General features: G+C 50.9%; 1 protein-coding gene across 8 annotated transcripts in view; it reads right to left on the bottom strand.

Moving 5' to 3' along the window:
* The window catches only part of LOC144935062 (slit homolog 2 protein-like), a 181105-nt gene that overhangs the window by 19112 nt on the left and 147291 nt on the right, over positions 1 to 14702 (bottom strand). For all 8 annotated transcript variants that reach the window (XM_078861396.1, XM_078861399.1, XM_078861398.1 and 5 more), the window contains 10 exons: positions 13547 to 13713; positions 12708 to 12840; positions 10945 to 11013; positions 9918 to 9989; positions 6219 to 6290; positions 4654 to 4725; positions 4063 to 4226; positions 3229 to 3353; positions 2502 to 2602; positions 1154 to 1293 (listed from right to left, as the gene is read on the bottom strand). In XM_078861396.1, the coding sequence (XP_078717522.1) occupies positions 1154 to 1293; positions 2502 to 2602; positions 3229 to 3353; positions 4063 to 4226; positions 4654 to 4725; positions 6219 to 6290; positions 9918 to 9989; positions 10945 to 11013; positions 12708 to 12840; positions 13547 to 13713 (1115 nt within the window). The remainder of the gene's footprint in view (positions 1 to 1153; positions 1294 to 2501; positions 2603 to 3228; positions 3354 to 4062; positions 4227 to 4653; positions 4726 to 6218; positions 6291 to 9917; positions 9990 to 10944; positions 11014 to 12707; positions 12841 to 13546; positions 13714 to 14702) is intronic.

Here is a 14702-nt window from a genome sequence, read left to right as displayed (position 1 = left end):
CAAGTGATATTTTGTTTCAGAACAATCAGGTGCTCTAACAAGTTTGACGAGGGGGGGGGAGTGTGTTGAACCCATTGCTATGTTTGTTACCCACTGCACGCACACACAGCTCAACTCCTGCTGCACTTACAGCAGGGGTGGTTGAACCTCGGGGGCCCGTGGGCACATGGTTGGTTGGTCTACCATTCTGAATCGTAACAACGGACAGTATTTCAGCACATCACCGAGAAACATCTTAGCTTCATGAATCTGCTACTAGAGGGGAACATTTTGGAACCGGCAACAACGCTGTGTTTCTAATTATGGCCTGCAAAGTCATGTCTGTGACCAACAGGGCCCGTTGCAGTGACAGAAGTGGCTACCTCCACATCTTTATATTCTTGGTTCTTTTGGTAAAGGCACGTAGAAGGGAAACAATAAAATAATAAAAATATAAAACAATAAAATTATCACGACGTTTCGACTGCAACACAAGCAATCATCATCAGGTGTGAAAAACACAGCAAGAAAATTTGAAAAAAGTGGCCACTTTACCGAAAGAACCAATAATATGAATCCCTGCAGTCACGAAAGATTTAAATCAAATTTATACCTCCACATCGTTCTCCCTGTGGTCAAGTGGATTTTTCCTCCGGGTCTTTCCCTCCACATTCACGTGCAATGTGCATCGAGACTATTTGGCTGCCATACATTTTCAAACGCTGATATACGCCACTTTGCCGAGCCATCATTAGTGATAGCCAGGCCACTTCTGAAAAAGGGTGAAACACAGGCTCAGTGGGCCTTACCTGGGAAAATAAAATTGGTTTAAAGTTTTAGTTTAATGTGTGGCACCTGCTAGGCCCTGCTCCTCTTGGGAGGTAGTGGGGGGCAGTAGAGCTGTTGAGTGGGGGGGGGGGAGGGCACCACAGCAGTGATACACAGTACCGCTAAGCAGAGTGAACGTGGGTGGTGGGCCAGTGGACATCTGGTGGTATATCGCCCACCCCCAACAAACCCCTAAGCTCCCGCAAAGGTATTTAAAAGTCCTGTTTGGCCATCAGTAAGGGAACGGTTCGCCACCTCTGACCTAGAGCGCCAAGCCATTAACGTTCACCCAGAGTGGCTCTGGTTGATGGGTGGGCAGTGGTGGGTGATGGGGCGTGGAGCTCACCTGTGTACTCGTGCGGACACAGGCAGGTGTAGTTGTTGATGCCGTCCACGCAGGTGGCGTTGTTCTCACAGTCGTTGTCCTCGCAGTCGTCGATATTCACCTGGCAAACTTTTCCATCGAAGCCCTTGGGGCATTCGCACCTGGGGTCACGCGGGGGGGGGGGGGGGTAAGGGGGAGGCGGCAGCGAGTCTCGAGCAGGGTCACAAATGAACCACGATACCTTGCTGAGCTCGTCGAGGAGCATACACCATCACGTGAACTCCGGTCATCCTCGCAGCAGCGGCTTTTGGTTAGCCATCGAACAAAGACGGTCGCTTCGTCGCGCGCTTTCAGATGCGCTTCTGCGGCTGTATGGGAAGCTCTTCCTTCTGATATTCGGAAGTCAATGGAGCTATACACTTTTAAATCATCTAGACTGAAAGCTCATTTATTTAGAACTGCTTTATGCCTTTAGTTTGTTGTCCTTTCCCCGCACCTCATCATCATGACTGGCTTAAGCATGGTTGGCTACGTACGGTACGAAAGAAGTTCAACATAAATCCAGAGGATTTGCAGTCATCTCTTGATTATCTGGGTTGCTGCATACTCATCAGGGGGCCAGCAACTGGATGCCTACATGATCGCAGATGTGCCGACAATCACACACAGACGAGGGATGACATCTTAGAACCCCAATTCTATGCAGGGAAATCATAATTGCCTTAGAGTCTGATTGAAATATACGTAGCATTATGCCCACTTTTGTTTCATCTATACCATCCGCCGGCCCCCCCATTAGCCCGGATAATTGGCCGCACAAGTGCTGTCTGGTGGATATTAAGAACGACCCAATATTTGGTGCATTCGGGTGGCCTGTGTAGCCTCGTGCTTCCGTTACACAAAGACCCCCCCCCCCCCCCCCCCCGCTGCAGCTGGATGGTTACCGTGCAGGCCTGTTGCAGGCTACATATTCCTCACGTCACGCATCGAATCGGACAACATACGCAACCTTTGGACTCGCCGTGAATTTTAACGCCGCTCCGCGCCGTAAATTAGCGCGAGCACATTTTTAGTCGCCGAAAGCCCTTGATTGCGTTGCATCGCATTCTTTTTTTTAAAATGCACGTCGGATTAAACACGAAGCGTGTTTAAATTTCGATTTAAAGCTTTCGTGACTGCAGGGATTCATCTTCTTGGTTCTTTCGGTAAAGTCACGTAGAAGGGAAGTAATAAAAGAATAAAAATAAAGCACAATAAAATTATTAAAAGAATAAAAATAAAACACAATAAAATTATTTTATTGGGGGCCACTGGCCATCAGCCCCGTGTGCAAGCTGGGTTCAGGCGAGTGCCGTCAAGGGCCCCTTACTGGAATCCGGAGTCGTCACCGTCCTCGCGCACGTGGCACGTGCCCGCGTTCTGGCACGGCGAGCTCACGCAGGCGTTGATCGGCGTTCCGCAGTCCTGACCCTGGCACCGGGAGCACAGCGGCGTGGGGTTAATGCAGTGTGGGGGGGGGGGGGGGGGCGATGGGATGTGGCGGGGAGGGGGGCTGGTGGGGGTTGGGTGGGTGGGGGACATGGCATAGGGCGGGATGGGGAAAATGAATTTAAATTCCCGCGGCAAAATTAGTTCCAGGTGGCGCTCGTCAGAGTTTTAGCGTTTATAAGGGTGGAGTGCCACTGATGTCAGCCGGGCATTCAAACCGCTGTGCTTGGATCGTGACACCACTGCCCCCGCTCCTATTGTATTGTGTTTCAAGATAAACATCTCTCAGTGTTCATCAAAGTGAGGTGGACATAGACCGTAGGGAACTGGAGAAGAGCGTGATGATTACAATGCAGGTGAGAGGGGGCGGAGAGGAGTGAACACTGAGGATGAGCCTGTGAGGGAAGTAACTCCTTCGCCGCAGAGAAGACTCAACGCTGGACTTAAAGACGAGGAGGGAATCAGCATTGTGGATGACCAAGAGACAGGAATGCAGACAGTAGAGGCAGCAAAGGAGAAGGAGCAAGCCCCCACAGTTGGGATATTAATTTAGGATTTTTTCATCAGGCCCACCAATGGGTGCTGGCGGTCCCGGCGGCGGCCCTCACCTTGAACCCGTAGGAGCAGGTGCAGCGGTAGAAGTCGACGGGGTCGCCGCTGCACACGCCGTGGTTGAGGCATGGCTGCGACAGGCACGGGTTGCACTTGGCCTGGATGCTGACGTCAGGCGGACCTGGGTTTCACGCGCACCAACGGTCGTGATGGATCACAGGCTTTGAATAAGACGTGCAAAAAACGGTCGCGCCGCATATTGCAACGCTCATTTGTTATGCATTATAATCGTTAGTTTGTTGTTAAGTTGACAGAATTATGACAAAACTATTGTTTATTAATATGTATAGACGAAGACAAACACCTCCCATTTAGCCTTTAAGAAACTGTTGGGGCAAGTGCCATTAGCGAGCGCCTATTAAGCACGTTGAGATGTCTACACACCCGAACCAGGTCCCTAATTTAAGGCTGAGTCGACCTCGGGGAGGCCCAGGACTGGTTCAGGTAATCGTCACTGGCGTTGGCCGCGAGTGAAAATCGAATTCGGTCACTCGCTTCGTAGCGCAGCGCGGTAACCACTACATTACTATAAAAAAGACACGCACACACACACACAAATAACTTTGGGTTCAATCAATATGTTGAAGAATGCTTCTTCTTGTCGATATTTAGTGATCATTTGCTAATATCTCCATCAGCGATGTGCATTGCTATATGCCCTCTGTCCGCTTCCCCCCCCTCCCTCCCCGCTGCCTCTTCGTAGCCCGGCACCTGGTGCCCCTCCGGCCCATGGTAACCCCGTGTAGTTGCACCGCCTGCACACCGGTAAGATCCACCTCACGTGACGGCATAGGACAGCGCCGCGGTGCCGTGGCGCGCGGGAGCCTCACCGACACACTCGAACTTCTTGGAGGGGGTGGTGAGCAGCAGCTTCTCGGCCATGTCCCCGGGCCCCGAGCAGCGCGCGATGCCCGGCTCCTTGTAGTCCACCTTGACCCAGTCGGAGAGCCAGCGCATGGCGCAGTCGCAGTGCAGCGGGTTTGATCCCAGCGCTCTGCCGACGTCCGTCCGTCGGTTGGTCGGTCGGTCGGTCCGTTGGTTCGTCCGTACGGGCCGGGCGGGCGGGTGGGTGGGAGTTAAAACGACACGAAGCGGTTAGGCGAAATATCCGAAACGTGAGCTCCGCTGTGGACGGCGCAACTCACACCTGTAGAAGGCCGCGGGCGAGCGGCGGCCATCGCTTCATTAATCACGCGCGCCCCTTGTCGAGCGCTCCGCGTCGAAGCGTTACGTACGCGACGTTTTCGCGGTAATGTTGTATGGGAGCGTGCGTGCTCGTGTTTTAATTTTTGAGGTGTAATTTATCATTTAAAATATTTACACGTGGCTGGGGGTGTAAAATGAAACTGTTGAAAAATTAATTTGAAGTTGTGTGTGTTTTAAAAAAAATATGCTGCGCTCAGAATCACGGCGAAACTCACAGATGGGAGAGAGACGTCAGGTCGCTGAAAACGCCGTGGGGAATCATGGAGACGTCGTTTCCGTGAAGTGACCTATCAGCCATGCCAAAAAAACACAAAGAGACAGACAAAGATCCCCCATATAGCCTTAACAGACTGTTGTGGCAAGTGCTGTTAGCGAGTACCTATGAAGGCCGGCACGGTACATAAAGAGGTGGTGTGGCCAACACCACGCCCGGTCGCCGTTGTCTCCCCAGTCGCGATGTTTAACACACCGCACCAGATATTCATTTGAGGCTGAGTCGACCTAGAGGAGGCCCAGGACCGGTTCAGATAATCGTCACCGGTGTTTGCCATGAGTGGGAATCGAACTCGGGGCTCTTGGCTTGATAGTGCAGCGCGCTAACTTTTGCACTACCGCTTAACCATTATAAAAAAAACATGCGCACGCACATACACGTGCACGCACACGCATGCACGCAAATGGTCGACACGGGATTTCAGCAACATCAGGCCACCACCGCCCACTTCACGCCCGCATGGCTGCGAGATGAATAATTCCCCTCTTCCGGCTCTAACTGAATCTGGTCTACATTCCGAGGATTTTGCTCTTCAGCCGAGGAGATTAAATCACGTGATGTGACACGTTAGCGACAACAACGGATGGGAAGTCGAGTGGGAAGGGACGTGTCCTGCCACGGTGAACGCACCGCGATAAGATTATGCGGCTGTCAATAAGGAATTCGCTCCGTGCACACGGAAGGAGGGGAGCAAAGAAAAATAGAACCCAAATATTCGAGCCGTAAACAATTCGATGCCGCGCTGTGAAACCGGTGAAATTATTGCGCAGACTTTAACAAGAGAATGTTTTGGGGATGCAGCTAAACAATTGTCCGCCCCACTGTCCATCATCGCTGAAATGTAATCTTCCCGGCCGTGCTCGCAAAACCCGCGAGGACGTTCCACCCATCCAACGCGGAGCGAGGAAGCGCCCTCCCCCAAGCCCTTAGGTGTAATTGCTAAATGCTGGGCGTCTCAAGGTTAGAGAGGCTCAACAATGACATTCCAGGGAGTGACCTCAAGCAAATAGCTTGAGCGTCATGGGACGTACATGACATACCGATATCTTTTCAAGCATCTACACGTTTCTGTTGACGATAATAATTTAGAGCCCTTTGTCAAGCCACTGCCGTACGGAGGCCTCCCCCATGCTACGTCATTCATGGGGGATGTTTGAGCCATACTTCACCATGCCGGTCGACACGGGCTGGTGAGGCAGGGGGGGTGGGAGTGTGGGTCAGCGCCCAGGACCGGTTCAAACACCACTTACGCCAGCCGTGGCTGGGAATCGGGCACAGATTACCAGGTTTGAAGCATATTGCGCTAACCGCTACCCCACCGCTCATGATCCGAATACACGCTGCCCTTTCACGCAATCGAAGGGGGCCGTCGCAATCGCGGGGGATGGCTTGACAAAGCGGGGGGGGGGGGTCACATTTCTTGAAGTTCCTGCCGCACACACGCTCAGCAACAGACACGTGTCATCGCGAGCGGACACGTGTCACCGTGCCGGTTCCCACACTCACAGGAGGCGCAGGGTCTTGAGGCCAGCGAACGCCCGCAGAGGAAGACACCTTAGACGATTGTAGCTCAAAATCCTGCAAATAACAAAGAGGTGAAACCTTACACCCACGGACTTCCCGGGCGTTATGTTCCCCCCTCAACATATTTGGAGCTGTTCTACAAGTGCTGCGCTATTATAACTCACGTCGAGACCATCGTTTTTTTTTAAACAAAGCCGTGTTGTTATTGAGCGTGTTTGTTCCAACACGTCAGGATTGTACGCATTTTGAACTTCTTTCGCACAGTACGGGAAGAACAACAAACTAAACATAAAAAAATCACTTCTAAAGAAATTAGTTTTCGATTTAGATTGAAAAGTGCATAGCTCCAGTGGCTTCCTAATGAGAGAAAGGATTAACATCACGTGTCAAGGATTTTGTCTAATCACCCTGGACGTGCCCAATCTCGTCCGATCTCAGAACCTAAGCCAATTTTTGCCTGGATTGTAGTTAGATGGGCAACCACGGGGCTTGCCAGGTGTTGCAGGGCTGGGGCTGAGAGGTGGTCAGGACATCACATTGTTAAACCCCCTCCCCTGTATGCATGTATTTTCTCCAGATACTCCGGTTTCCTCTCACTGCCAAACATCTCATGAAAGCTATTGACCCAACGTCCCAATGCAGGGCCTTCTAGTGCCACGGTAGCACGATGTTAACTACCTCGCCTGGTATACAGGAGGTCGTAGGTTCGATCCCAACCTTGATGCCTGTATATTTGGAGTTTGCATGTTCTCCCCGTGGTCGCGTGGACTTTTCTGCGGGTTCTCTGGTTTTCCCCTCCACATTTTGAAGCGTGCTTTTAGAGTATTTGGCTGATATAAATGTCGACGTGATAAGTAACTTCGTTGAGCAAGAATTGTTTTGCCAAGTGGTTTCTGAAAAATGTCTATATCGCTCAGTGGGCCTTACCTGGTAAAACCAAAAATATCATCGTTTTTCTTGAAAAAGAGTCCTGGGACTCAGAGCAGCTTACATGTTGCCACGACAATATCAATTGTAATGTATTGTGTTTTGCCTGCGCCAATACATTCCATGGGACATTTAATATTGTACATGCGGCTGATTTTAACCACCGCATTTGGAACAAATAACAACTCGCGCGTGCTTCATAAACAGGACAGAAACGCAGAGCAGAACCCACCCATTATTTTCTTCAAACAATAACCTTTGATCTGTCCTTCTGATGTACACAAACAATAACCAGCTTGCAGTTAAGTGCCGAGCCTTGGGTGGCCCCTAAGCCTGGCAGATTTTCACTGCGGTGCTGCTCGCTGCCCTCCCAGATTGTTTACATTTCACTCACAGAGCCTGCGCCTCCTCCACTCTGCTGGTCACCGAACAACAAGTAAATCAGCCGGTCAACTAACCAGCCAGCCAACCAAGTAATCAAACACCCAACCACCTGACCAACTAACCAGCCAGCCAGCCAGCCATTCAATTAATCAGCTAACCATCTGACCAACTCAGCAAACACCAAACCATCCAGCCAATTAATCAATGCACTAATTAACCAAGCAGACAGCCAGCCAGTCAGTCGGCCAGTCAATCAACCAACCCAACCCAGCCAGTCAGCCACCCAACTCTGCAATTGATTCATTCATTTAGACGGAAGCCAATAAGTACAGACGGAAGCCAATAAGTACACACGGTGCTTCATTCCTCTTCCAGCCCTCCGGGTCGTCATTGATCGGAGCGTTTGTGAGTGGCGCTTAAAACGTATCGAGCACCGTTGCGCTCGTTCAAGCCTCTCACGTCCCAGGATTATCTAGCAAACGTCCTTGGGGCTAATTAAACGCTGCAATAACGACCTAGGGTAATTAAACACATCTGTAGAGGTGCACGCTACGATTCAATTCTTACTTTTGTTTATCTTAAAGTTATGCATATATATATGGGTGTGAACTGTTTCTCTATGAGGTACAAGGTATGGTAATTTCGGCAGAATCCTGTTAATTCGGGCCAAATATGAAGGTATGCATGGGAGCCACGTACAGCAAATCATCCAACACATGTTTTGGCAGCTACATGGTGACACATGTTTTCAAATACCATGCCCTACATTGCACAGAAAAATGGGGCCTTTTGTCTGTTATTGTTAGGATGACATTACATTTGGCATCACTTTTAAACATTTATATAAAACCTATCATTATGCGCCGCACAGTCGAGTAATTTATAAACTATGCGAATATTATGTTTGTCTTATGAACGCATAATTAAGCCGCGTAAATATGGAAAACACCAATTATGAGGGGTGGCGTAGGAGTGTAGCCAACGCTAGGCAGTGCGACAAAGCAGGGCAATGCGAATCAAAATTGTATTGTGTGGGAAATTAACAATAGTTAAGAGTAATTCACCATTAATTCGACAGTCGTTCATTACTCTACTATTGCTAATTCCCCACACAATACAACAGAATGCAACTTGCATTCACGCTGCCTTGCAATTGCTCGCTCACACGACTGCTTGCGGAGGAGGGCTTCACGCGAGAGGGAGCTCATGAGCGTTCCTTCCAAGGGTCATATTGCCCTCTCGTCCATGCTGGCTAGACGCATTGGAGGAGGTAGAAATACCCACACTTTACCCCACCACATGCCAATCGATCAACTGTGGTGTATCCCCATTTATACTGCCGGGCACCACTATTCTTCCAACTACCGAGATTGAACCGGTGACCCCTGGATCGAAACTCCAGGATGTTGGTAACCGCTATACCACGGCAGGATCGTAGCATCTAAATACATCTAAATACATGTGCCAAATCCATTCCTGTCTGTGTATTCCACCCGCATTTTATAGCCATCAAGGATGCCGTCACGCAAACACGTTCGTTTTTGCTCGGCCATCAACGCTGCGTGTCTGCCGAGAGATGCTCCTCACCACTTTGTGGGGCGGCTACAGCAACTTGCGGCGGTTGATCGTAATTGACCAAAGTAACATTGTCCGTTGCCAGGAGTGGTAAACACTGTTACTGTCGAACCATGAAGCAGAAGGCAAATGGCAGCCAGCTGGTAGGGAAACGTGGTGAGGAATTGTTTCTGAGACCTGGGTGGGAGGAAGTTTGTGTTCGTTCGTTGGCTTCCTGGCTCCAGTGAGGAAGAGGACACCTGCCGCTGCATCTGTTCTAGCAATTCCACCTGCCTTGATTAGGCCCAGGATCGTCCAATTTTCAAAGCGGCTGTCCTGGGAAATCTGGAAGTCTTTCCAGAACACTAAGGTTCTTGTAAGTTGCGTTAGAATATGGCACTCAAGACAAAGCACTCAAGTGCATTCCCCCCCTCCCCCCCCCCCCTCTTCTGGTATTGTGAGATATTATTCTTGCCGTGATAGGTCCCGGTTCTTGGAATCTCCGAGATGACATCTCGAGTCTGTGGTTGGAGATACACGTGGATGCTCATTACCCCGTGTGGCCCATTTCTACAGACTCCGGTCGTCAGAGGTGCATCCAACAGATTTAAAGGCAAAACAGCCAATATAATAATTACGACTTGGTTAAAGACGGTCACTGCATCGCACACTTTCAGATGTGCTACTACAGTCGTCTGAAATACTCTTCCTTCCATGATGCCCGGGAAATGAGTCCACTCCCTTCGGCTGACACCGAATTGACTTAACGAACCTCCCTCCAGCCACGGGCCCTGACCATCCGACACGGGTACTCACAGTGTGGAGAGCTGGGTGATGTTGCTGAAGGTGAAGTTTGCGATGGTGCTGATGTGGTTGTTGCTCAGGTCACTAGAAAGACAACGAGCGGAGGGATCGGTGCCAAGCGTGGGCCACGGTGTGCGACGGTGAGATCTAAATGTGCACACAACCCGACTCGCTCGATTAACATTACTTTACCCAATAAAGAGAAGCGGAGGGAGAAAATTATATTGCTTTTTCAACTTAATATTTAACATTCAATAAAAATGTAAAATAAGACAAGATTTTGCATGAAATGCGTGAGGTTGCCAGATTTATTACACATTTTTATTAGGCAAAAAATCCATTATTTTTGTGAAAGTGGATTATTAATTTGCAATTGTTTCGCAAGATTAACTATTGAGAGTTTTAACGAAGCATTTCACTTTTCTACATTTCACAATAGCCATTAACACCACGTTCCAAGCTCATTCACTTTAATGAGCAACTGCAAATGACCCCAACAGTTATAATAATGAATATGGGTCTGATTTCAATAGTGGTAATAAGAGCTCTTTTAGGATGATGATAATAATACTAATTTACAGCCCATTGCCACACCGCTGCTGGATGAAGGCTTGCCCATGCCTTGTCTGTCATTAATGTTGTTTGACCATACTTCACGACGCAGGCCAGTTAACGACAATAGGTTATAGGGTGAGGGGGAGCTAGGACCTGTTCAGATATCACGTGTCACTGATATCCCAGGTTCATAGCACAGTGTGCTACCCACTGCGCAATGCAGAATCCCCGTTCGGTTGGCATATTTATTAAGAGCAGTGCTTAGCACACTACATGATGAACCTTACAACCCGAGTTACATTACCGGGCATGGCTAACATAAGTGGCGAGTGATGAGTGAACCAGTTCTGGGTTTCCTGCACCGACCAACGTGGTAAAGTATGGACACAACAAAAACGACTGACGTGACTTTCATCCAGCAGCGGACTGAAAATGGCGGAACACTCTTTCATTATGCAACTTACATGTCACCAGTGGTACTCACATGAACGAAAGGTGCTTGTAGTTGGACAGCTCTGGGGGAACCATGGTTAACTGGTTTCCGTCCAGGTAGCTGGGAATCAGTGGAGGCGTACGTAAGGGGAAGGGGACGGGGGGAACGGGATGCAGAGAAATATACCGGTCAGGAATTATTCATGGACATTAAAAGCCTGTTGCCAGGCATGTGGGGGGCAATGCATTCAGCGTTCACGTCACAGCTCTCGGCAGTACCCTGGCCACCCCCCACCCCCCACCCCCCACTCCCCCCCCACCCACTCTCCCCGGGGAAGCTAATGATCCAACCAGCACGGACCGAATTCTGCGAGCTCCATCTCTACGAATTCCCGCCCTCAAACGCATTCGCTAAATTAATAATAACCCGGCGTGCGACGATGCGACAGTTTCTTACACTCGTAATGAACGCGCCGGCGTCGTGCGTGCGGAAGCCGATATTTCCGACGTCTGAAAATTATAGTCGAAATGATGTTGCCCCCTCTTAAATGTGGGAATATGAGAGCACGCAACTGTACAAATGAGACGGAGCAAATGAGAAACAACGTGAGCCAGTAATGACGAGGAAAAACAAAATAACTGCATTGAATTGAAGCGTGATCATTTGTTGAATTGCTGGCAGGGGACGTTATCATTACACGCGGAACGTTCATCACGACCCGATGATGACTCCCGCATTGAATGCCTCCCACTACTTGCCAACCATCAAAAAAAAAATCCCACGCGGAGAGAGGCCCCTCTGTGCAGAAATGCTCCCCACGTGACTTGAGGCTGCGTAATTAGCGCCGCTCCACGGAGAGCCCCACGGCGATGCCCGTCGCGGAGACGGAGCGACGGCGTCGTCGTCACCGCCGTCTCCTTTACAGCGCGCTGGGTGTATTATTGTGGCGCGGGACTACGAGGGATGGATGTGCGACGGCTTGGGGGAGACCTTCATACAGCAGTCGATCGACCGTGGACGGTGATGATGATTATGAAAATGCAACCGCATGTCAAGATGCCGTATAATACCAGTGGGGATGTTCACAGGGGGAGGTGGAATGGGGTGAGGTTGGATGGGGGATGGGGGAGGGGCGGTACAGAGACTAGAATTTTTGAAGGGGAAGAGACCGTCCATCATGGGCAGAGGAGAAGAGGACCACGCCAGTAAGTCATCGGGGTTAAAGGGGCGGTAAAAGCACGTGGCAAGGCCGTGCAATGTTATCTTATTTTATATTTACAGAGCACCTTAGCTCAAGGCGCTCTCCATAGGTTAAAAGCGGTAACAAAAACAAGAGTGATTAAGATGGCAAGGGCGTGCAACAGAGGGCACGTGGGGGTCGCGAAAGGGTTATAGGGGAGGGAGGGGACGAAGTGGAGGGGCGAGGGGGAGGGAAAAGCATGGGCAATGGAGAAGAGGTGAGGCTTTGAGAGTGGAGCGAAAGGAGTTTAAGGAGTGGGGGCCTGGTTAGCCGAGCAGCGTGGCGTGCGAGCTAAAACTATAAACTAAGATATTCTTTATTTCACCAGGTAATTTATAGCAGCCATGCATGCTTCTAAATGTGGAAGGAAAAACCGTGGGTCCCGGAGAAGAATGCACACGACCACGGGGAGAACATGCAAACTCCAAATATACAGGCGTCAGGGTCAAGATCGAAACGACGCCCTCCTGTACACCGGGCGAGGGAGTTAACATCTCTCCACCACAACGCGTGTGCGGCGCGTGAGCCCGTGCCATGTGTGCGATCGCGGGAGAGTAGCGGGGCTCGTGCTCACAGCTCGGTGACATCTCGGGGTAGGCCCTTGGGCAGCCCCTTGAGGCCCTTGTTGCTGCAGCGCACCACCGTGTCCAGGCACGTGCACTCGGCAGGGCAGCGTGGCGGCGGCGTGCAGGCGTTCTCATCGTTGCCTGGCGCACAACATGGCGGGGGGGCGGGGGAGGGAGACCACCGGGAGAGTCGTCCGCTAAGCGCCAAGCAGGAGCCGCGAGCGGTTTAAAGGGAAGAAACACGGAGGGGCAGCCCAGAAATGTCTTGATTGTGCTAGTGCTGGCAGAAAGGCCTCCACTCGAGGGAGGGTAGTTTTGGGCTACTCATGTAGGCCGGTCAGACATCTTGGAAGAGGTGGGAGTATCCACACTTTGCCCCGTCTCTTTATTTTTTTAAAGACGGCCACTGCCAACGCACGCTTTCAGATGCGCTTCTGCGGCCATCTGAAACGCTCTTCCTTCTGATATTAGGAAGCCATTACAGCTTTCTAGTTTGAAATCTAGAATGAAAAGAATTTCTTTAGAACAGTTTTTTTTGTCGTTTGTTGTCCTTCCCCCGCACCTTCGATTAGCATGGTTGGCTACATACGGTGCGAAAGAAGTTCAAAACACATACACGCTTACCCCACTACATGTGACGTGCCGACCAACTGTGGCGGACACATTTATATCGTTGGGTGGACAAAGGCAACAGAGAATTTAAGATACCTCCCCATCGTTTTGAACGCTGTGCCGGGAGGAATGAAAGTCCATTGTGCTAACACACTACACCGTGGTGGGGCAGCATCCCGTTTCTGCATCTAACAGAAACGAGATGCGTGTGCGAGCGAGTTCGTCGCCAACGCACCGTCGTCGCATGAGAAGTCCTGCGCGGCCACGTCCTGGACGGGGATCTCACGCAGGAACGACGGCTTCTGGCACCGCGGGTTCCCCGTCACGATCCTCCGCTTGCGCAGCCACTCGCCCAGCCACGCCAGGTGGCAGTTACAGTTGAAGGGGTTCGCCAGCAGATTCCTGCCGCGGGGGGCACACGCGATAGAGATGGGTGAGACGGTTTCGCGTGAGGGGAGGGGGGGGGATAAATATATATATAGATGAAGAAGTGAGTGCGAGTCCATCGATATCTAATCCGGAGCGAGAATACCTGCTGAAAATATAAAGCTATTTTAAAGCGTCATGGATTATTTTTTTTTCGAACGCACCATTTTTGCTGGCATGACAACACTTCAAATACGTGAATTTGGCAAAACAGTTACCGTGCGCGGATGTTTATGTTGGCAACAGAACGCCGGGCGAGCAGAGCGTAGAAACGCTGCTGCTTCAGATGTGAGCCAACTGCAGGAAACGTGCCCATTAAACCATCCGCCAAACCTTTTGTCGCGCTGATCCTAGCCCTCGGCACACAATGACCATGGGAGCTCACCGTAGTGTGGGCTTAAGTGCGACAATAGTGATACGCTACTGCCGCAGCCCTCGGTTGAATGTGAGAGTTGTCCGGAGGGCTGGGGGTTTGTGGGGCGGCTGGGCGAGGGGTTTGGGGTGGGGGAAGGTGGGGGGGGTTGGTGGCTGACAGAGGGGAACGTTAAGGTGACAATCGCGGGGAGATATTGGAGAGTGTCCCGGAGGTCTTGTCACTGCTTTGATGGGGGATTAATGACCATTAGCGGAGCTGGTTTCAAATGCGCCCCGCTGCCGTAGCAGATACATTTCAGAGGTCGATGACTCAATCACACGCGGTTTTTGTTGGCTATCGGCCTGGGGGCTGCCGGTCTCTGCGAGTCATGAGCGCTGAATCTTCTGCCGCCACACACGTGTGTGCGCGCGCGCGTTCGCTCACTGCGCGGCTCTAATGTTCGTGTGTGTGTGCCTGCGTGCGCGTACATGCGTCCGAGAGGGAAGGGAGAATCGTTACAGCTAACGCACCGGGTCGGAGGTCGGTGCTAGCTCTGCAACGAGCCATTCACATCGGGGAGACCGCGCAAGATGTCAACCGCGAGTTAACA

This window comes from Lampetra fluviatilis, chromosome 12 (genome assembly GCF_964198595.1).
Source record: "Lampetra fluviatilis chromosome 12, kcLamFluv1.1, whole genome shotgun sequence".
Taxonomy (NCBI): Eukaryota; Metazoa; Chordata; class Hyperoartia; order Petromyzontiformes; family Petromyzontidae; genus Lampetra; species Lampetra fluviatilis.
This window is presented reverse-complemented; position numbering and strand designations above follow the sequence as displayed.